Genomic DNA, 23,393 nt, shown 5'->3' with positions numbered 1-23,393 from the left:
TAGCCTTAACGTCGGTAGCCCTGCCCCCTGGTAAACAGTGTATGATCGCTGGATGATTCGTTTTAAGTCTAATACTGCGGGTAATGGAGTCGCCAATGACTAAGGTTTTCAATTTGTCAGAGCTAATGGTGGGAGGCTTCGGCGTCTAAGACCCTGGAATGGGAGGTGTTAGAGGTCAGAGAAAGCTCGGCCTCTGACTCTGACTTGCTGCTTAATGAGGAGAACCGGTTGAAAGTTCCTGTCAGCTGAATGAGCGACAACGGTTGAAAATTCCTACAGCATTTCCCTCCAGAAGCCATGAGAAAGTTGTCCGGCTGCGGGGACCGTGTGAGGGGATTTATACTACTATCTGTACTTACTGGTGGCACAGACACTGTTTCATCCTTTCCTACACTGAAATTACCCTTGATCTGCAAAAAGCCAAAGAGCCCAGTCTTAAACATATGATGGGCCTCTCTTAGTAGCTTTCCTAGAAAACCCATTTGGATTTAGATACAATGAAGGCTTTAAGAGAGATGTTTTATTTGAATAGATTTAACTCATGTTCATTATAAATATGCTCATTTATCTTTATCTGGTTTTTCCAAATAAAGTTTTTTTTTTCTATCGCATGATTTGAAACAAGATTCTCCTGGAACCATGAACAAATATACTGCGGTATCACTAGAGAATTCATCTGGGTATTCTTCCCGCAAATAGATAGAATCTTGATTTGAAACAGGATTCTCCTGGAACCATGAACAAATATACTGCGATATCACTAGAGAATTCATCTGGGTATTCTTCCCGCAAATAGATAGAATCTTGATTTGAAACAGGATTCTCCTGGAACCATGAACAAATATACTGTGATATCACTAGAGAATTCATCTGGGTATTCTTCCCGCAAATAGATAGAATCTTGAAACCGTGGAGAGGCAACTTTGCTAAGTTTTTGATCAACATTTATTGTTGCAAGATCGCTCTACTTTTTCGGGATAAAGTTAGTATCTTTTCGACTTAACCATCTGACCATTTAACCAGGCGAACACATGACAATTTAAAGTTTGTATCTTTTAGAGGCCTAATCCGTAATATAGTACACTTATTGTAGTTGGGTTTTAGTTCAGAGAAACTGGAGAAATTATCTATGTTCACATTGAGGCCCTTGAAGATTGAGGACTCATGAGAACTTGAATTATTGGCATAGATTGATACTTCTGTTTCTAAGCCCTTTTAGCCCATCATTAGCCATAATGCTAAATAGTTCAATTTAACAGTTCAATGGCCATAATAAATAAGTATGCTGATAGAGGGCAACCTTGTTTTACGCCTCTTGACAATTCAAAGTTCTCAGAGAAGTAACCATTATTTATTATTTTGTTATACCTGACTTTTACCCATTTTATGAGAGATTCTCCAGAATGTAAAAAAAATCCAGGCACTTGTAAACATATTCTAGATGTACTGTATCAAATGTTTTCTGAAATTATGCTATAAAGATTATATCTGGTTTCCCTGCATTCTCATAGTTTTCCATTATTTCTAGTGGATGTCTAATGTTGTCTTCAATTTATCTTTTATATACCTTTTAAGAATCTCATCTGATCGTGATGAATAATATCTGGTTGGGACTTTTTGGTTCTATGAGCAATACAAGAGAACATTTGTTAAAAATATTTTGCTTCCTCATGCAAGATCTCTGTTGGTGAGATAAGGATTTCTCCATCATTTAACTATTTTTTTGTAAGTTATTTCTGTTCGCGTTTCTATATTGAAGGTTTAGGAAGAACCTTTGATGCATTTTTTTGGCATTCTCCATCAAATATTATCTTTTTTATTTATTTTTTATAAATGAAAGCTAATATTTCCTGAATAAGTCCCTCAAAGCCCTTTTGTTTTGCCTCTAGAATATTCAGTGCTTCTGTATTATATGTATTTTCACCATTGATGTTTAATGTTAGATTTTCTATTTCTGTTGTAAGTCTTTTTTATTATGAATGCCTTTCGTTTTTGTTAAGAAAGTAGTGGTTACATTTCCAAAAAGCCAATAATTCTTACCACTAATCAGATACACTACAGTTGCCATGGGTAACCACTGATAAACACTGACCACATCTTGCCCTCCCCTTAGTTTCACTTCCTTCTATGATAGACCATGAACTAAAACTAGGACTGTGGGAACTGGACACACAAACATGCATGTACACTCACTCACTCACTCACTCACTCACTCACTCACTCACTCACTCACTCACTCACACTTAGAATACACCTCCTCTTCTCTTCCCCCCCACTTCCTACCTAATTCCTCTCCTAACATGTCCTGTGTTACGTCACGTTATATCTAGGCTATGAAGGAGGAGTACAGCAGGAACCCCACAGCGAAACTACTGAAGGACATCCAGGAGGCCAAGAAACACATTCCTATGCTACGTGGCCAACTCAGAAAGGCCACAGGCACACCTCAGGTATACACATGTACATATGTTCACACACATGTACGTGCATATGTATACAAACACACTCTCTCTCCCATAGACACAAACACTCTCTTGCTGTCTCCATCTCACAGGTACAGACACACTCTCAAAGGGACAGCGCAGTTACTGCCTGGCCTACCACCCATTTATAGTAGGTGTGTGTGTTTTCAGGATGGCTCCCTCTCCCCCTGGGACGGTGAGGGGGGGGGCATTGGTGCAGCCGATCGAGAGCAGACCCCCTCCTCGCAGGTAGAGAGCGGCAGCAATGGAACCTGGACCAATATCACTGTGAGTCAACCTTGCCAATTAGCCTGTCTGTTATTATCACCACCAGACGCTCCATGACAACTACATGTGAATTGGCATTCTCAATACAATACCATTGTACTGGAATAAATAAATAAAATAATCATCATATGTTTTATTGTCACATACACCCAATAGGTGCCGTGAAATATGCCTTATACAGGGTCAGCCAGGCAACCCTGGAACAAATTAAGGTTAACTGCCTTGCTCAAGGGCACATCAACAGATTTTTCACCTTGTCGGCTTGGGTATTCAAACCAACAACATTTTGGTTACTTGGCAAACGCTCTAACCGCTAAGCTACCTGCCAACCAGGGTTGGGGTCCATTCCATTTAAATTTGGTCAAATTAGGAAGTAAACTGAAGTGCCAATTTTTTAACTAGGCAAGTCAGTTAAGAACTCATTCTTATTTACAATGACGGCCTACCCCGGCCAAACTCAGACGACGTTGGGCCAATTGTGCGCCGCCCTATGGGACTCCCAATCATGTCCGGATGTGATGCAACCTGGATTAGAACCAGGTACTGCAGTGACATCTCTTGCACTGAGATGCAGACCACTGCACCACTCGGGAGCCCCGAATACTTTTCTATCAGAAAATTTGACTGGAACGTGTGGTATCACTATCACAATGCCCATTCAAAATCGGAGACTGGAAAATGTTATACATTATGTGAATGGTGTGTGTGTGTTTGTATTTCAGGTGTCTCCCAGTCCCCTCCCTGAGAGTCTGTGCCAAAGAGAGGCCCCCTGCCATAACCCAAAGACCACCCCCCGAGACAGCCTCAACTCCTGCCCCTCGCCTGACGCAGAGGACACGCCGGACTTGGTGAGACACAGATGCACATACACACAGTATATTTGTATATTCCCAAAACTAGATTTAGAAGGAAGTCATGCTCATGTCTGTGTATGTGTGATTCAGAACTGTAACTTCCAGTGTAGTGTGGGCAGCCCCTTGACCTGTCTCAACCCCCAGATCATCGGAGCAGAGGACGACTACTTTGACACCGAGCAGGAACAGGTACTGGTGGACTAGTGCTAGACTGCTGGCTAGCTGTCGTGTCTGTCTGGCTCTGACTGTCTGGCTCTGTCTGACTGTCTCTGGCTGTCTATCCCTCTCTGGCTGTCTATCTCTCTCTATCTCTCATTTTGTGCCTGTCTGTCTCATTCTCTCGATGACTCTCTCTCTCTTAGCAAGCCTGGGAAAATAAAGCCAAGCTAGTAGCGTGAGGCAGCTTGATGTAAAAGTACACCCCCGGACAGGATGCTAGTCTGTCACAGCGCCTTACCGCAATCCATCACCTTAATGCTGAATGCCAAGCAGAGCGGCATCTGGTCCCATTTTTATAGTCTTTGGTATGATTCGACTGGGGATAAAAACCGCCAACCTCTCAATCTCAGGGTGAAAACACTTTAACCACAAGACAACAGGGTTGGTATCTCTCTCTTACTCAACTCTGTCTGTTGATCTCTACCCTGTCTCCCTGTCTCTCAGATCAATGGTCAGTGTTGTTGTTTCCAGAGTATAGAGCTGCTCAAGTCTCGACCCGCTCACCTGGCCGCCTTCCTCCATCATGTGGTCTCTCAGTTTGACCCTGCACCTCTGGTAAGACCACCACATACATACACACTCACTGTACATATACACACGCGCGCACACCAAGGTTATTAAAGTGTTGTGTTTTTCTATTAGATTCTCTAGTTAAGTTGTATCAACATATATATATATTTTTATATTATTTAGTTTTGATGTTAGGGACATAAAGCATGCGTGGAAGGCTAGGAACCATTTGGGTTGTATAGTTTGTGTGTTTTTTTTAGATGTCACTTCTTTCAACGGGGGGCACTAATACATAACGTGACGGGTCATGTCATAGGTTAGGTTAGCCCTTCTCATGAATCCAACACTACATTGGACTCATTCTACTTCCCTTTTGATTAGCTGAGGTGGTCTGGACGAATGTAAAACGCTCTTTCTAGACACATTATCTTTGGTTGCGATATGGTTTTGGAAACTTAATTATGATCCCAAAATAACTTTACGAATACAAAAGATACACTTATTGTTAGCTCTTTTACCACGAATTTCCACTGATTTATCTTTGTGTAACACAGCTATGAGACATTTTTTTTTTTGTTCCCTCCCGAGTTTCCATTAGCTCAGGAAGTGCAATGCAAAACACCTCCATGGGAATCTGTTAAAACGGAGCACAGTAAGTGCATCTTTTGTATTTTTAAAATAATTTTGGAGTGATATGAAAGTGGAATTTCCAAACCGTATTGCACGCGGTGATTATTAACGGTTAACAGACGCCTCACAAGTCCTCAACTGGCAGCTTCATTAAATAGTACCCGCAAAACAGCAGTCTCGACGTCAACAGTGAAGAGGCGACTCCGGGAAGCTGGCCTTTAATCATCACAAACATTTGGATTAGCTAACACAACGTGCCATTGGAACACAGGAGTGATGGTGCTGATAATGGGCCTCTGTACGCCTATGTAGATATTCCATAAAAAATCTGCCGTTTCCAGCTACAATAGTAATTTACAACATTAACAATGTCTACACTGTATTTCTGATCAATTTGATGTTATTTTAATGGACAAAACATTTGCTTTTCTTTCAAAAGCAAGGACATTTCTAAGTGACCCCAAACCTTTGAATGGTAGTGTATACATTGGATCTATATTGGATCCAGCTACTGTGAAAAGTTTGGATGTGTGTAAAACCCTCCGTAGTCTGCGTTGTTTTAATATTTTCTACCCACATAAAGAAATGATGGTGCCTGTAAGTGTGACATAGCCTATTTAAAACAAGTTGTTATTTTGTTTAGAATTTGATTAAAATTATGATTTAATCTTGCTTATTGGCATGTCCATGCTCAGCCATAATGCAATTGACAGTAGGCCTAGCCCCTATACCATGCGATTAATTAGAACAATGTGGACTGCAAATGGGTTCAAGTTAACGTATTTAGCAAAGATAGATCTACATTTTGTTATTTCATTACTGTAACCCATTTAACAAACTATAATGGAATAACATTGGAATTGTGGTTGATTCCAAAGCAATACATAAAAGACCGCAAGTACACAACTTGAAACAACCACATATGTGACAACATTTGAAATGGTGTTTTTTACATTGGATAAAAGTACAGACTCAGAGCTAGAAAATGCTCCAACCGATTGTGTTTTGTTTATTTATCTGCGTTGTAACTTATTTTTTTACAATTCTTTGGGACATAATGATGCCACTACCGTCTCTTATGACCGAAAATAACTTCTAGACATCAGGACTGCGATTACTCACCACGGACTATCAGAATCCTTTTACTTCTTCAACGACTCTGACGAGCCCGAGGCGGACGATATACGGCTCCCTCGGGAACAGGCCCTGACCCCAGTGATCTGCATGAAGAGGAGGCGGAGAAAGAGTGTGTATGTGCCAATAACATGGACGAATTATTGGGAAGATTAAACTACCAACGGGACATTAAAAACTGTAACATTTTATGCTTCACGGAGTCGTGGCTAAACGACGACAATATCAACATACAGCTGGCTGGTTAATATCAACATACAGGTGGCTGGTTAATATCAACATACAGCTGGCTGGTTAATATCAACATACAGCTGGCTGGTTAATATCAACATACAGGTGGCTGGTTAATATCAACATACAGCTGGCTGGTTATCAACATACAGCTGGCTGGTTAATATCAACATACAGCTGGCTGGTTAATATCAACATACAGGTGGCTGGTTAATATCAACATACAGCTGGCTGGTTAATATCAACATACAGCTGGCTGGTTAATATCAACATACAGCTGGCTGGTTAATATCAACATACAGCTGGCTGGTTAATATCAACATACAGCTGGCTGGTTAATATCAACATACAGGTGGCTGGTTAATATCAACATACAGGTGGCTGGTTAATATCTGGCTGGTAATATCAACATACAGCTGGCTGGTTAATATCAACATACAGCTGGCTGGTTAATATCAACATACAGCTGGCTGGTTAATATCAACATACAGCTGGCTGGTTAATATCAACATACAGCTGGCTGGTTAATATCAACATACAGCTGGCTGGTTAATATCAACATACAGCTGGCTGGTTAATATCAACATACAGCTGGCTGGTTAATATCAACATACAGCTGGCTGGTTAATATCAACATACAGCAGCTGGCTGGTTAATATCAACATACAGCTGGCTGGTTAATATCAACATACAGCTGGCTGGTTAATATCAACATACAGCTGGCTGGTTAATATCAACATACAGCTGGCTGGTTAATATCAACATACAGCTGGCTGGTTAATATCAACATACAGCTGGCTGGTTAATATCAACATACAGCTGGCTGGTTAATATCAACATACAGCTGGCTGGTTAATATCAACATACAGCTGGTTAATATCTGGTGGCTAATATCAAATATCATACAGCTGGCTGGTTAATATCAACATACAGCTGGCTGGTTAATATCAACATACAGCTGGCTGGTTAATATCAACATACAGCTGGCTGGTTAATATCAACATACAGCTGGCTGGTTAATATCAACATACAGCTGGCTGGTTAATATCAACATACAGCTGGCTGGTTAATATCAACATACAGCTGGCTGGTTAATATCAACATACAGCTGGCTGGTTAATATCAACATACAGCTGGCTGGTTAATATCAACATACAGCTGGCTGGTTAATATCAACATACAGCTGGCTGGTTAATATCAACATACAGCTGGCTGGTTATACGATGTATCAGCAGGATAGAACAGTGGCGTCTGGTAAGACAAGGGGCGGCAGTTTATGTATTTTTGTAAACAACAGCTGGTGCACGATATCTAAGGAAGTCTCGAGCCATTGCTCAACTGATGTAGAGTTTCTCATGATAAGCTGCAGACAACATTACCTCTGAGAGAGTTTTAATCTATATTCTTTGTAGCTGTCAGAGGCTGGCACCAAGATAGCATTGAATGAGCTGTATTCCGCCATAAGCAAACAAGAAAACGCTGACCCAGAGGCGGCGCTCCTAGTAGCTGGGGACTTTAATGCAGGGAAACTTAAATCAGTTTTACCTAATTTCTATCAACATGTTAAATGTGCAACCAGAGGGAAAAGAACTCTGGACCACCTATACTCCACACACAGATATGCATACAAAGCTCTCCCAAAAATTAAAGCAGGAAGCACCAATGACTAGATCAATAAAAAAGTGGTCAGATGAAGCAGATGCTAAACTACAGGACTGTTTTGCTAGCGCAGACTGGAATATGTTCCGGGATTCCTCCGATGGCATTGAGGAATACACCACATCTGTCATTGGCTTCATCAATAAGTGCATTGATGACGTCGTCCCTACAGTGACCATACGTACATACCCCAACCAGTGCATCCACACTGAGCTAAAGGCTGGAGCTGCCGCTTTCAAGGAGCGCGACTCTAACCCGGAAGCTTATAAGAAATCCCGCTATGCCCTCAGACGAACCATCAAACAGGCAAAGCGTCAATACAGGACTAAGGACGTGTGCAGAAAGTAGCCTGTCTGTCGATAGCGCCTGCTAAATTCAGGGCATCAATGTTGTTGAGAAAAGTAGCAGCTTTTGTGGGTCTCAATGGCTAATGTTATGTCTTTCAAAAACGGCTTGGTAGAAAGAACTGTCACACATACTTAACAGCTCACGTTATAGACAGAAGCGAGCTACATGGCAGACCAATCCAAACTTATCTCCTGGCATGTCCAGCCCATCCATTATCTCAGCCAATCATCGCTAGTGGGAAGGTTCCTATCTTTTTCCGTGGCTAAACCAACTAGGCTCATAATTTAACAATTGTATTTGTATTTATGGATGGAATACAAGTTTTTTATTAAGTCACATGACAGGCATTCCTGCATAAAAACGCATTTTGATAAAAAAAATATGTATGTTCAAATGTCGCTCCTGTGAAGTAGTGATGTGCGCCATATGCCTAGTTTCCTGAAACGAGTCACATATTTCTCCATGGAGTACGTTCTGATTGGCCAATGAAGTGCCTAGCCTCGACACACCCACAACTTGTTTATTCATCACAACCCAGCCCTTTCACCGCAACGGCAGCAAGTGCACCGGAAATTGTAATAGTGAAAATGGCTCAAATATTTCTGACACAGTGTTCCCGCCTGCGCTTAGATTTACCATTGTGTTAGGTTTGTTAAAATAGAGCCCTAGATGTTAAAAATTCTGGTAACTGTCCCAAAATAAAATGAAAATCCAGAAAATATGGTGACATTTTGCATCCCTAATAATCACATTTTTTCTAATAGGATACAGCAGTTACTCTCTAGCACTTTGATGGTTTGACCCAAGTAGGTCAGTATTTAAGACCTAATGTTGTCCTTGTCCTCTCCTAGCTGTGCTACCTTTACGCCGACCTGTACAAGCAGACCAACTCCAAAGAGACCAGACGGATCTTCATGGATTTCTATACTTTCTTTATGGACCGAGCAGCGGTAAGACACACATGTACACATACATTATGTGGGAGCACACGCAAAGGCACGCATGGATGCATGCAATTACACATGCTTACAAACACATTAGCGGTTAGAGAGAAGAGCCTGCAACCAGAAGGTTGCCCGTTCGAATCTCTGGATCCGACGGGGAAAATCTGGCAGGAGATGAGCTGGTATCAAACCCTAGATGTCATTGCCTGCCGTTGTGCCCTTAAGCAACACACTTAACGTCCCACAGCAACAGCTCCCCCGCACCTATGATTTACTGGACAAAATGTTCAAACGACATCAGTTTGACCGGTTGTAAGGAAATAGAAAGCTGTGAAAACGACCCAACATGTTCTGATAAGATTTAAGTTTGGCTTGGATGCATATTTTATGTGTGGTTGAAATACTATCAGCTGCACCTCTACAGACGGCATCTAACTGCGCATTCACATTTTCTCAAGATGCTGAAAGAAAGAAATCATATTTCTCCACTGCTGTTCCAGAGTACATTTTATTTGCCTAAATTTGGTATATAATTTTACTGCAAGAAACGCTTACTTCTGTAGGATCCTGAGTGGCGTAGCGGTCACTGCTCGAGGCGTCACTACAGACCCTGTTTCGATTCCAGGCTGTATCACAACCGGCCGTGATTTGGAGTCCCAAAGGGCAGTGCACAATTGTCCCAGCGTCGTCTGGGTTAGGTTGTCATTGTAAATAAGAATTTGTTCTTAACTGACTTGACTAGTTAAATAAAGGTTAAATCAAATAAAAATATTAACACTATGTTAGAGGTTATAGACCTACAATCAGTGTCCTGACTTCATTTTCCATTTAACCGATCTGAACAGTAGGCTATAGTTTCGTTGACGTGCCATAGGCCTACTTGAAGTCCCTGTCTTCTGACTTGTCGAATTTGTACAGCACCTCACAATCATCACACATAACATAGCCGGCAATGCTATCATTCTCTTTTACCACTTCACCAAATCTTTTCCAAACATTATTTTTCTGGCCTTCCCTTCACTTTATTTTCAACTCTCTATTTCTCAGCTTTTCTCTTATTCAAGTAAAGACAATCCGCCGTGGATTGACGTTAACTTTTTCTGCCCGTTCCCAAAAGTATTTGGCAATTGGCTTGCAGGCTAATTGATGCACATATTGTTAGGCCCTAAATCTTAGGCTTATGCACTGGTACCAGATAACGTCACATAATTAAAGAAATGTAGCCTACAGATATAAATTGCATAAGAATGATACATTTATGGACTTTTTAAGTTATTGTTTTCTCTTTATTCAACCCGCCAGCCAGCCACCCACCATTCATCCACACAGTATTTCATGACCCTAAACCCGCCCCGCGGATATAACTGCAGGGACGGTGGGTTATGAGTCAACCCGCACTTTAGTGTGAATTAAACACCATCCATCAGATCCTCTTTTCTGCTCTTCTATCTTCTCTCCAGTCTTCCTTGAGTTGCTTGAGGAATCTTTGTCCACTTACGTGTGAGTGTGTCTGGAGAGCCAAGTTCTTTTACTAACGGTGTGCTTCTGCTGATCTGCAAGATGCTTAGTATTCTGTTAAATGTACAGTCTTTGTCTGCTATGCTGGAGGCAAAGGAAATTATATTTGTGTTTGTTGGGATTGAATTGCTGAAAGTCTATATATTCTTTATATATATATTTTTTTTTGGTTAGATATTTTACTCTTTTTCCCTTGCAGAATCTGAAAGTAGCTGTGCCTGAGTCTATTGCCTCTGAACTAGGTAAGCTGTTTCAACCCCTTTTTGTTTTCACATAATCCTTTCAGGTCTTAGGTTTCAGGTTTAGCGACAGTTATAGCAATACAGTTGTGTATCGTCTAGTGTAATTGATTAGAACATTTCCAAAAAAGGAAGACAGCTTGTGTGTGTGTGTGTGTGTGTGTGTGTGTGTGTGTGTGTGTGTGTGCTAACATGCTGTTGTGTGTTCCCAGATCGGCGGAGACCTGAGCTGATCCCAGAGGAGCTACACAGACAGTACACACAGCTGCTACAGGACACACTGCTACCAGACATCCAAGGGAACCTAGAGGACTTCAGGTCACACACACACACGCATCTAGACAGACACATGTACACCAGTGGCGGTCAGTGGCGTTTAAGATGAGGGACGACATTTTCTTTTCATGAGCATGGCCTTTTTTCTATTACAGCATATTGGATGACTGTCATTCAAATTCAAATCAAACTTTGTCACATGAGCCGAATACAAGAAGAGTAGACTTTAACGTGAAATTCTTACTTACAAGCCCTTAACCAACCGTGCAGTTCAAGAAGATGAGGTCATTTTTACATGTAGGTGGGGGTGAAGTGACTATGCATCGATAATAAATAATTATAATAATACATTCCATTCACCCAGTTCAATGTAACAGCAATAGGTTTAGGCTACAACATGATACTAACATTTTCCCTATACCCATCATGAGGTTGCTACAACCTAGCCTATGAATGAAAGTTTACAACATAGGTGCACACAGGTTGTGAGACAAATTTGAGGTGAGAGCCAGTGACACATGGACAGACAGTGAAATTCAATACCACCTTGCACACTCTTGCCTACATCTAGCTGATATAGGATGTAATCATTAGTCCAACAGTTGCAAATGAGAGTTTCCATTGTACAATTACAAGTATTTTATTCACATTTTGTTCCATATAAGAATTATTTTTTTCAACAGCATCGGCAGAATGAATACACCCCTGATCACGCGTAAACACAGTCACGTTGTATTCCTTCTCGCATCTATGTGCTCTCCTCCTATCACCTCTTCCCTTCACTTGTGGACTTCAATGCACACCACATCAGCTGTATGTGACTAGGCCAAACCACTACACACAGCCTATATCGTTGTCACCATATTAGCTAAAGTTACGTCATAGTCAGCATAGCTATTAGAACGAACTCGTTAGTAAACCTGCTACAATCAGGCAGTAAGCAGTTACTACGGCATAAAACCTGAAGCTTACCTTGACCTCATAGCCAGCTAGCTAACATAGCATCCCTCTGTTTGAGCAGGGTGATTCAGTAGGCTGAACTAGCTAGCTGCATTTGCTAGCTAAGTAAGTGAAAGTGAAAAAAATTGACATCTCTCTATATATTTCTTTCTCTCTTGCTTCTCCTTCATTTTGGAAGAAATGCATTTGTTCAAAAATGTTCAACTATTGTCTTTCTCTCTGAGTCAACTACTCACCACATTGTATGCACTGCAGTGCTAGCTAGCTGTAGCTTATGCTTTCAGTTCAAGATTAATTCTCTGATCCTTTGATTGGGTGAACAACATGTCAGTTCATGCTGCAAGACATCATAATTACTGTATAAGTCTATGAAAAGGGGTGAACACCATGAGCCTCCTAGGTTTTGTATTGAAGTCAATGTGCCCAGAGGAGGACGGAAGCTAGCAGTCCTCCGACTACACCACAGTGCTACCCTACAGAGTGCTGTTGTGGCTACTGTAGATCTTCTTTGCAAAATAGTGTGTTTTAATAAATTATTTGTTGACGTGATTATATTTAGTCTATTTACAAACCCACACACCATAAATGCACACTACAAACGCACACGTGCAAACACTCACTTCTCAAAGATGATGTTCACATAATTAATGCATGTATTAATCATTTGTGTGTGTGTGTGTGCGTTCGTATCCGTCTGTGTGTCTGCCTGTTTTTGTCTATTCATTTGTGTGTGTCTGCCTGTATGTGTCTACAGGCAAAAGCGCAGCATGGGTCTGACCTTGGCAGAGGGGGAGCTGTCTAAACTGGACACAGAGAGGGTGAGAGACCGCGTGGCGCTGGATAGAGAACGCTCCTGTGCCGAACACATCATCTCCAAGATAGAGGACGTCTTGTAAGTCTCTGAAATACATGCATACACACACAGGGACAGAAACACACACACACATACAGAGACACAGACTTTACCAGCATCATCAAGATTATTGAATGAGTACGGTCAAAGAAAGCTGTTGTCTCTGTTTTCCACTTTGAGATAGACAGGAGGCGAATGTAGTGTACAATTGCTCATTCTTTCTTACACACACATTATTTGTCACACACACACACATGCCACTACACACACAGTAGCATGAAGTTATCAGCTCGATAAGGATTATCTAGTCTGGTAATGGCATAAGGTGTAGGTTAGAGTACAAAAGTGTGTTGTCTCCAGTTACACAGACACGCACAGCCATTCTGGTGGTTATTTCCAGGTCAGTGAGTGCTTGCGTGTCTCTGTTCTCCGGGCCTCAAACACTCTGAACTGGACAGATAACAGGGCTGTAGATAGATAGGATAGCCTTTTGAAACTGGCTTTTGGGGTGTTTTTTGATAAGAGAAAAATCCTCAGTCGCTGTGTCTACTTACTGTAGTGAGTTCGAATAGTAGAATACACCAGGTTCAATTTCAAAATGTGTTTGTGCATCAGCAGTTTTTCTCTTGTTATGTCATTCACTGAAAGTCACTCAATTAGCCCATGTCAGCACAGCCCCAAAAAATGGAGACTTGTAAGTTAGTCTAGCCAGCGATCTAAACTTGGTAATCATGGTTGAATTACTGACTGGGGGCCCCCGTTGATTTTGTTAGCCACTCTCACTCAGATATCACATTAAAAACTGCAAACATTTCTCCCCACCCTATTGAAAAATGTGAAGACTTGCAGGAAATTAACTCTAAAACTTTTTTCTCTCTGCTGTCAAGAGGGGGGCCATTTGAAATGTTGGCCCCCTCAACAAAATTTCCCTTAGCGCCCCAAAACGTCTAGGGCCAGCTCTGACTGCATATGCGGTTATGGATGTGGGTACGCAGACCCGCGAGCCACTGCGGCCCCTCATGATGAGTTCAGATTTTTTTGTGGCCCTCACCCTTATCAAAGGTGCCCATCCCTGACATAAACCCATAGGCTAATGGAACTGTGTTACCATTGCACCAGCAGACTTCACATCTTTTTGTAGCATAAGGGAAGCTGTGTGTGGTTTGTGTGTGAGCGTCAGTTCACCCTGTGTTTGTTTTTATCCTTCCAGGCTGACGTCACAGCCCACAGAAGAGGAGAAGTGGTAAGAAGTGGGATTTTTCTATGTTCCATCTAACTATAACCACAGAATAAGACTTGATAGGTCTGCTGTCATGCTAGAGTTTACTCCAGACAGTGGAAGTAGCAGTGTTGATTGTTGAATGAATTCAAGTGAGTGTGTGTTGTCATACAGGGGTTGTAGCAGGGTTGGGGCGGCAGGTAGCCTAACAGTTAAGAGCGTTGGGCCAGTAACTGAAAGGTTGATGGTTCGAATCCCTGAGCCAACTAGGTGAAAAATCGATCAATGTGCCCTTGAGAAAGTCACTTAATCTAAATTGCTCCTGTAAATCACTCTGGATAAGAGTTTCTGCTAAATGACTACAATGTAAATGTATGTGTTCAATTACTCGTGAAGGTCAAGGTGAATCACACATACTTTACCTGGGCCAGTATTCTCTGAGTAGGAATGCTGATCTAAGATAATTTTGCCTCTTTTGGATAATAATGAATGTTATTATATTGACCGGGGACCTGATCCTAGATCAGCACCCCTACTATCAGATGCTTTGTGAATGCGGGCCCTGTTCTGAAGTTAAAGTGTATTGGAATCAAGTTCTCTGATACTTAGTTTAATACTCTATTCAGTGATTATTAGCGAGCTGGACACAGTCAAGAAACTGTATGAATGCAGGTCCTTATAATTTCTACATAGTTTCAATTTGGTTTTAGTCATTTTAAAGTATATTGAGTTCCATGAATTCCATCAGCATGTTGTGTATCCATCCTGTGAGAAAAGTTGTTGGCGTGGCACAGGTTACTTTTACCCAAAAGAATTGCGCTATGTATGGAATAGGGTGCCATTTGGGATGCATCCTGAGAGTCTGCCATCAGTGGTTATCATAGAGTCCTCTCACTCTATCTGCTGGAGATCTGTGGTACTACACACTTTCAGTTAGGCCTGGGCCTTGTTCATTAGGCACCAAGTGGAAGAGAACTGACTGAAATGGCAAGGGACTACCTGGTCTTGTCCAATGCAAAAATACAATTGTATTTTTTGGTTGCACTCCCTTATGAACTCGTCCCTGTTCTGAAATAATTAATTGTATAGAAGAATACGGTGATAGTAAAAACTGATCAGGTCAGGTTTGAAGAAACGTGTCTTAACCTTTTCATTAGATTTTCCCCAAATGTACTTCTAGTGATTGATAACGTGTCATATTATTATTTTCAAAGAGCCTTGAGAGACCTTTATTTATCATGAGACTTTCCTTTAAAAAGTAGAATTATTATTGCAGTTAATCAATATGATGGTTGAATGATTGTAAATTATGTCATATTATTAAGATCAAGACTGCTGTACTGGACCTTTAATGTTAATTGAAAGTGTATTTATAATAATGTTAACAGTTAATTAAAGACATGTTCCAGAACTTTGGCGACTAAGTATTTATTTTTTAAACCTCCCGTTATGGGCTGGATGTGTCAATGTGTAGTTCATACATGCATAATCTATGAGCAGAAGTATTGTCTTACTTCAATTAGCCACAAAATCCCTAGTTTCAAAGCAACTGTTTTTCTTGAAGATGTGCTGCACCATTTTCCCCCATGTGGGCCAGCCCCCTAGCAATTTGAGTTCAACCTATGAGCTTCAGCCCCTCGCCATTAGAGTGAGTAGCAAGATACACATGATGCACCAGAAGCAGAACGAGAGAGAGTAATGACATGGTGCACATAAACTCAGCAAAAAAAGAAATGTCCTCACTGCAACTGTGTTTATTTTCAGCAAACTTAACATGTGTAGATATTTGTATGAACATAACTAGATTCAACAACTGAGACATAAACTGAACAAGTTCCACAGACATGTGACTAACAGAAATGGAATAATGTGTCCCTGAACAAAGGTGGGGTCAAAATCAAAAGTAACAGTCAGTATCTGGTGTGGCCACCAGCTGCATTAAGCACTGCAGGGCATCATCTCCTCATGTACTGCACCAGATTTTCCAGTTCTTGCTGTGAGATGTTACCCCACTCTTCCACCAAAGCACCTGCAAGTTCCCGGACATTTCTGGAGGGAATGGACCTAGCCCTCACCCTCCAATCCAGCAGGTCCCAGACATGCTCAATCAGATTGAGATCCTGGCTCTTCGCTGGCCATGGCAGAACACGGATATTCCTGTCTTGCAGGAAATCACGCACAGAACAAGCAGTATGGCTGGTGGCATTGTCATGCTGGAGGTTCATGTCAGAATGAGCCTGCAGGAAGGGTACAACATGAGGGAGGAGGATGTCTTCCCTGTAATACACAGCGTTGAGACTGCCTGCAATGACACCAAGCTCAGTCCATTGATGCCGTGACACACGGCCCCAGACTATGACGGACCCTCCACCTCCAAATTGATCCCACTCCAGAGTACGGGCCTCGGTGTAACGCTCATTCCTTCGACAGTAAACTCAAATCCGACCATCACCCCCGGTGAGACAAAACCGCAACTTGTCAGTGAAGAGCACTTTTTGCCAGTCCTGTCTGGTCCAGCGACGGTGGGCTTGTGCCCATAGGCGACGTTGTTGCCGGTGATGTCTGGTGAGGACCTGCCTTACAACAGGCCTACAAGCCCTCAGTCCAGCCTCTCTCAGTCTATTGCGGACAGTCTGTGCACTGATGGAGGGATTGTGCGTTCCTGGTGTAACTCGGGCAGTTGTTGTTGCCATCCTGCACCTGCAGGTGTGATGTTCGGATGTTCGGATGTACCGATCCTGTGCAAGTGTTGTTACACGTGGTCTGCCACTGCGAGGACGATCAGCTGTCCGTCTTGTCTCCCTGAAGCGCTGTCTTAGGCATCTCACAGTACGGACATTGCAATTTATTGCCCTGGCCACATCTGCAGTCCTCATGCCTCCTTGCAGCATGTCTAAGGCACATTCACACGGATGAGCAGGGACCCTGGGCATCTTTCATTTGGTATACTTCAGAGTCAGTAGAAAGGCCTCTTTAGTGTCATCAGTTTTCATAACTGTGACCTTAATTGCCTACCATCTGTAAGCTGTTAGTGTCTTACTGACCGGTCCACAGGTGCATGTTCATTAATTAAAGCATGGGAAACCCTTTACAATCTGTGAAGTTATTTGGATTTGTACAAATTATCTTTAAAAGACGGGGTTCTGAAAAAGAGTTTGCAATTTTCTAAAACCACTTTTGGCTCGTGAGCGCTACTTTCAGAACTACTGGCTAAAAAGTATACAAAAGTACCAGAGAATCCTTTTAATAGTGTATTGTGTTGTGTTCCAGCACTACTATGCAGTATGTTATCCTCACATATATGAAACACCTGGGAGTTCAAGTGAAGGAACCTCGTAGCCTAGAGCCCAAACGAGTCCGCATCAACTTCCTACCCAAGATCAAGGTAAAACACACACACACACAGCCACATCAATTATGCATATCAGTACAATATTGTAGTCCTTTACTGCTTGTAGGAACTTCACATTTGATGTAGCATAAATCATTCTGTATCTTCCCATGGTGGCACTGTTTTACTCACACTTCTTGGTACGAGGTCTTTCTTGGTACCAAGCATGGTAACAGTTTGGCCCACTTGTTAACAGCTTTCCAGGGCAGCATTCAGCAGGCCGCAATGTTGTGCAATGTTCAGATAGTAATATAGCATAGAAAAAACATGCCTCTCTGACATGTAGAATGTGTAATGTAGAATAAGGAATCACACCAGCTCTATTCATGACATGTCTATCTGCAACGTTCCACAACGTTTGCCTACTAAGTTTGGGCCCAGCTTTAAATTCTCTGACTGGGTGGTTTGAATTTGTTTTGTTTTATGGAGCAGAAGAGCATCAAAACTGAGAAAGAGGGGGAGGATAAGGTGAAGAAGCCTCGTTTTCCCAGCATCCTCGGCCCTCCTCGTCGGCCCAGCCGTGTGGACTCCACTTCAAGTAAGTGTAGAAGACTACAAAGTGCTCCCTCCTAGTGTGCAGCACCAGTGTGGAACAAAAAAAACACCATGGTTAGTTTGAGATGTGTAACAGGCTCTGTAGTAACGTAGTATATGAAGTTGAGATATAATATTAATACTGAGCCTGAATACACTACTACTGAGCCTGAATCTCAAACGAATCATTGTAAAAAAATAATAAGAAAAAACTATAACTTTTTTTGAGATTCTCAACGATTCCATTTCGATTCAGTCAATTCAGGAAGTAAACTGAAATTAGGATTTTCCTCATAGAAAAGCATTGAGAAAGTTCTGCGTTTCAAATTGAGTTCACTTCCTGATTTTGCTGAATTGAAATGTAATTGACCCAAACCCTGAGAGGAATCCACGTAAAAAGGCTCTTTAAAATATTTGTCCTACAAGAAACAGTAATGTCGTAACGCAAATATGAAGACAATCTGCCAGCCTACCTAGACCATTATGTCTTGAAGTAAAAAATATATTTTTTAAGATTTAGAAAAACAAGACCATGTCCCAATATCCCCACTAGTATACTTCTTAGCATGCATGGCCAATACATCACCACTAGTATGGAAGTGTTGATATTTTAACTTAGTTCGGTGGAATGTGTCCTGGTATTGTACTGCGGACAGACGCCAGTGGTGTTGTAAAGAGATTGTGAACTTCCGCAGCAGGAAGTGCCTGTCTGGAGCTGTGTGAGTCAGCTCCCCATTACATTGTGCTCCCACCATATATAGTCAGGTCCATAATTAGTGTCACTCTTGATAAAGATTAGCAAAAAAAATGCTGTTTAAATTAAATACAAATATTGAGCTATATTGTATGCTCCAAAAATTGGGAAATTATATTATTTTATTCTAATACAACTGCTCAGAGAAAGAGATTTTGTTTAACAAATAACAACGAATCTAAAAAAGATAGGGGCAATTTTAGGCACTCCTGTTTTCAATACTTTTGCACCCTCTCCTTGCAAGAATAACAACACTGTGATTATTGTGGATGGTCAGGTTAATATAATAGTGAAAAACTTTTACATGCTTTGCAAGATCTCTAATAATCCTGTTTATGTGGACACATCAAAAATCCATCTATCTGATGGGACTTTTAATAAATGCAGAAAATCGGCAATCAAAATAAACGTTCTACCACAGTGACCATGTTATTTTTTGTGAAAACTTTGATTCTGAGTTCAGACATAAAAGATTTATGTAAAACTATTTATAAGATGCATACTTTCAGGCAGAAAGGGCAGAACCGGGAAGAATAGAAACAAAACTTGAAAACTTGAAGCACGCTGGTATGACCTGACAAGACCTAAATACACAGGGGATAATGAGGGAAAATGGGAGATACCTGGTGGGGGGTGGAGACAAGCACAAGACAGGTGAAACCGATCAGGGTGTAACAGTACCCCCCCCTAAGTGCGCCACCTGGTGTCCAATCTGGACACATGCCTGGTTGACCAGGGTGCCGACGGTGGAACTCAGTGATGAGGGCTGGGTCCAGGATATTCAGAGCGGAGACCCAGCACCTCTCCTCCGGGCCATAACCCTCCCAGTCAACCAGGAACTGGAATCCCCTGCCCCAAGTTTGAACACTCAGGAGGCACCTCACCGTGTATGCCGGATGGTCGTCGATGAGACAGGGCAGAGGGTTGGGGCTGGAAACAGACAAAGGGCTGTGAGACAGAGGTTTATTCCTAGACGCATGAAAAGTGGGATGTATACAGAGGGTGCGGGGCAACAGAAGATGAACAGCAGAAGGGCTAAGGATTTTAGAGATGGGGAAAGGGCCGATAAAACAGGGGGGGGGGGTTAGGGGGGGTCTACGGGACTCCACCCGGAGGTGTAGATCCCGAGTGGAAAGCCATGCCCTCTGCCCGAGACAATAACGGGGAGCAGGGGTCCGATGGCGGCCCACCTGTCACCGATACCTGGAGGTGGTCTTGAGAAGAGCGGACTGGGCTCTCTTCCAGGTATGGTGACAGCGGTGGACAAACATCTAGGCAGAGGGTATGCTGACTTCTTCCTCTTGCTCAGGGAAGAGCGGGGGCTGATATCCCAAGAAACAATCAAAGGGCGAGAGAGCAGTGGCAGAGCAGGGAATGGTGTTGCGGGCATATTCCACCCACACAAATTGCTGGCTCCAGGTGGCGGAGATGAGGCAACGATGAGCCGTCTCCAGGCCCTGATTTGACTCGCTCTGACTGACCGGAATACAGGCTGGCCGACGACCCAATGAGGGTGCAGAACGCCTTCCAGGACCGGGACGAAAAATGAGCACCGCGATCGGCGACCGGAAGTGCATGGTGCACCATGAGCTGGGCCATCTCCTTGGCTGAGGGTAACTTGGTCATGGGAATAAAATGGGCGGCTTTGGAAAACCTATCCACCAACCTTAGGATGGTTGATTTTATTTTATCTCTTTTAGTCCTCATTTTGGACTAATCTTCCAAGAGTCCTTAAACATTAAAATACTATTTATAATACAATCACATTTTCACATATAACACACTGTTACAGACATAATACACTTACATATTAACCAGATAAATACTCATAACAGTCTGAAAAGATAGATTGATTGGTGGTGTTGTCATCTGAAGTCCAGGGATATATGGAACCAGGGGTGGTGAGGAACAGGGAGTGGTTGAAGGAGGCCAGCCGGAGCTTGCCGCAGAGTCTTATTCTGCTCACACACAGTGCAGGCAGCAACAAACTCAAGAGACGTCAGGAACCATGGTGAGCCACCAAAAACGTTGTCGGCCATGGTCCGACGGGAGCAGGTAAGTCTAGAGGAATGTGCCCATTCCAGGACCGGGAAACGGGCAGAGTCCGGGACAAACATCCAGTTAGCCGGGCCCCCCTTACGGACCAGGCTCTCTATACCCCAGATGAGTGCAACCGCTAGACAGGAGGTAGGGAGGATGGTCTCTGGGTCAGATGGTGTAGCAGGGGGGCTATACATGCGTGAGAGCGCGTCAGACTTCACAATCTTGGGCCCAGGGCAGAAGGAGAGTAAAATTAAAACAAGTGAATAACAGGGCCCATCGAGCCTGCCTTGAGTTGAGGCGCTTGGCAGTTCGGAGATATTCCATGGTCAGGCCACACTAAGAATGGATGTTCCGCCCCTCTAACCGGTGCCAACACTCCTCCAACACCATCCTAACTGTGAGTAGTTCTTGACTTCACACGTCATAGTTCCTCTCAGCGGGATTAAGACGATAGGAAAGGAAAGCGTAGGGAAGCAGCTTTTAGTCTTGGGCAGGACGTGGACAGGATGGCATCCGAGGATGACATCCGAGGCGTAGCCCTCCACTACGGACTGACGGGACGGGTCCGGATGGATTAAGATGGGAGCTGTAGTGAGTTGGAGTCCAAAAACACCAGGTCAGCTGCTGGAGACCACGTGAACAGAACCTTGGGAGAGGTGAGTTCTGAGAGGGGGGAAGCCAGGGTGCTGTAACCCCGGACAAAGCGGCAGTAGCAATTAGCAAACCCATTGCAGCTGCACTCTGGATGTGGGTTGAGGCCAATCCACCACCGCTCTCACCTTGTCAGGATTATTTGAATATTTCCTGCAGCGATGAGGTAGCAAGGAGATGCTGGAGCGATGAAATTCACAATTCTCTGCTTTCACAAAAAGCTGGTTCTCCAGGAGACCCTGGAGGACGTGCTCTTGGGCTGAATGGGGGAAAAACGATGTTGTTGTGGTAGATGCATACGAACCGGTTCAACATGTCACGGAGCACATTGTTGACCAGGGCCTGGAACACTGTGGGAGTGTTGGTCAGTCCGAATGGCATCACAAGGTACTCGTAGTGCCCGCTAGCAGTGTTAAAGGCTGTCTTCCATTCATCTCCTTCCCATATCTGAACCCGATGGATGACGTTCCGAAGGTCCAACTTCGAGAAGATGGTCACCCTCTGGAGAGGCTCGAAAGCCTAGGAGATGAGTGGTAGTGGGTAACATTTTGTAACCGGGATGTTATTAAGGCCGTGGTAGTCGATAGGTGGGCGCATAGTTTTGTCCTTCTCCACAAAGAAGAACCCTGTATCGGCGGGGGAGGCAGATGGACGAATACTCCCTGCAGCAAGAGTCCTCAATTTACCCTTCCATTGTTTTGGTCTCCGGACCCGATAGGGAATAAAGCCACCCTCAAGGCAGTGTTGTGTCCGAGAGAAGGTCGATAGCACAGTCGTAGGGTCGATGCGGAGGAAGAGATGTGCCGCGAGCCTTGTTGAAAACCTCCCAGAGGTCCTGGTAGAGATATCTGAGGCTTTTTCCACGCCCACAGGAAGACGTCCCGGGGCAGGATGCGCCGACTTCAGACAATGCGCATGGCAGAATGGGCATGGCAGAATGTGCTTCAACCCATGATAGAAAAAGTAGCCCAGTCGATCAGGGGATTGTGCCTCTGGATCCCTGAAAACCCCGGATCCCTGAAAACGACGGGTACATGAGGAGATCGAATGAGCAGGAACTGCGTAGACTCACTGTGATTACCTGACACTCGCAGGTTGATAGGAACCATATTATGAGTGACTCTGCCAATAAGAGCGCCCATCCAGCGCTCTGGCGTCCATGGGAATGGAGAGGGGTTGTGTGAAGATTCCCAGCTCCGACACCAGGGTAGCATCCCAGAGTCAATGAGCACCCAAAGACATTTGGACTGGTCAACTCCAAGCAGGATGGCATGGAGAGGAGTACGAGGCTCATAGGGAACTGGGGTGAAATCAGATTCTCCGGGTAGGTCGAGGGCAGACAGAGGTTCGTAATCCAGGTCAGAGTCAGGCAGGTACAGGACGGCAGATAGGCTCAGGACAAGCAGAAAGGTCAGAACCGGGAAGACTAGAAACAAAACTTGAGAACAGGAAAATGGGAAACACGCTGGTATGACCTGACAAGACAAACTGACAACAGACAAACAGAAAATGCAGGTTTAAATACACAGGATAATGGGGAAAAATTGGAGACACCTGGTGGGGGGTGGAGACAAGCACAAGACAGGTGAAACAGGTCAGGGTGTGACAATACAGAATCTTTCCAGATCCTTGATATCCTTTGTCTGCTCTTATGGACTGGCTGCTTCAATTCAAAC

At 43.2% G+C, this 23,393-nt stretch overlaps 1 protein-coding gene across 4 annotated transcripts in view; it reads left to right on the top strand.

Moving 5' to 3' along the window:
* Positions 1 to 23,393, top strand: part of LOC115104759 (rho guanine nucleotide exchange factor 12-like) — a 151,709-nt gene that overhangs the window by 96,224 nt on the left and 32,092 nt on the right. For 3 of the 4 annotated variants that reach the window (XM_065007236.1, XM_065007238.1, XM_065007235.1), the window contains 12 exons: positions 2,331 to 2,450; positions 2,634 to 2,750; positions 3,473 to 3,598; positions 3,695 to 3,793; positions 4,268 to 4,378; positions 9,187 to 9,285; positions 10,997 to 11,039; positions 11,249 to 11,354; positions 13,027 to 13,164; positions 14,336 to 14,368; positions 17,615 to 17,729; positions 18,168 to 18,273. In XM_065007236.1, the coding sequence (XP_064863308.1) occupies positions 2,331 to 2,450; positions 2,634 to 2,750; positions 3,473 to 3,598; positions 3,695 to 3,793; positions 4,268 to 4,378; positions 9,187 to 9,285; positions 10,997 to 11,039; positions 11,249 to 11,354; positions 13,027 to 13,164; positions 14,336 to 14,368; positions 17,615 to 17,729; positions 18,168 to 18,273 (1,213 nt within the window). The remainder of the gene's footprint in view (positions 1 to 2,330; positions 2,451 to 2,633; positions 2,751 to 3,472; positions 3,599 to 3,694; positions 3,794 to 4,267; positions 4,379 to 9,186; positions 9,286 to 10,996; positions 11,040 to 11,248; positions 11,355 to 13,026; positions 13,165 to 14,335; positions 14,369 to 17,614; positions 17,730 to 18,167; positions 18,274 to 23,393) is intronic. The other variant, XM_065007237.1, reaches the window with a different exon arrangement.

This window comes from Oncorhynchus nerka, linkage group LG22, assembly GCF_034236695.1.
Source record: "Oncorhynchus nerka isolate Pitt River linkage group LG22, Oner_Uvic_2.0, whole genome shotgun sequence".
NCBI lineage: Eukaryota > Metazoa > Chordata > Actinopteri > Salmoniformes > Salmonidae > Oncorhynchus > Oncorhynchus nerka.
The sequence above is the reverse complement of the archived record's forward strand: the minus strand, read 5'-3'. Positions and strand labels throughout refer to the sequence as shown.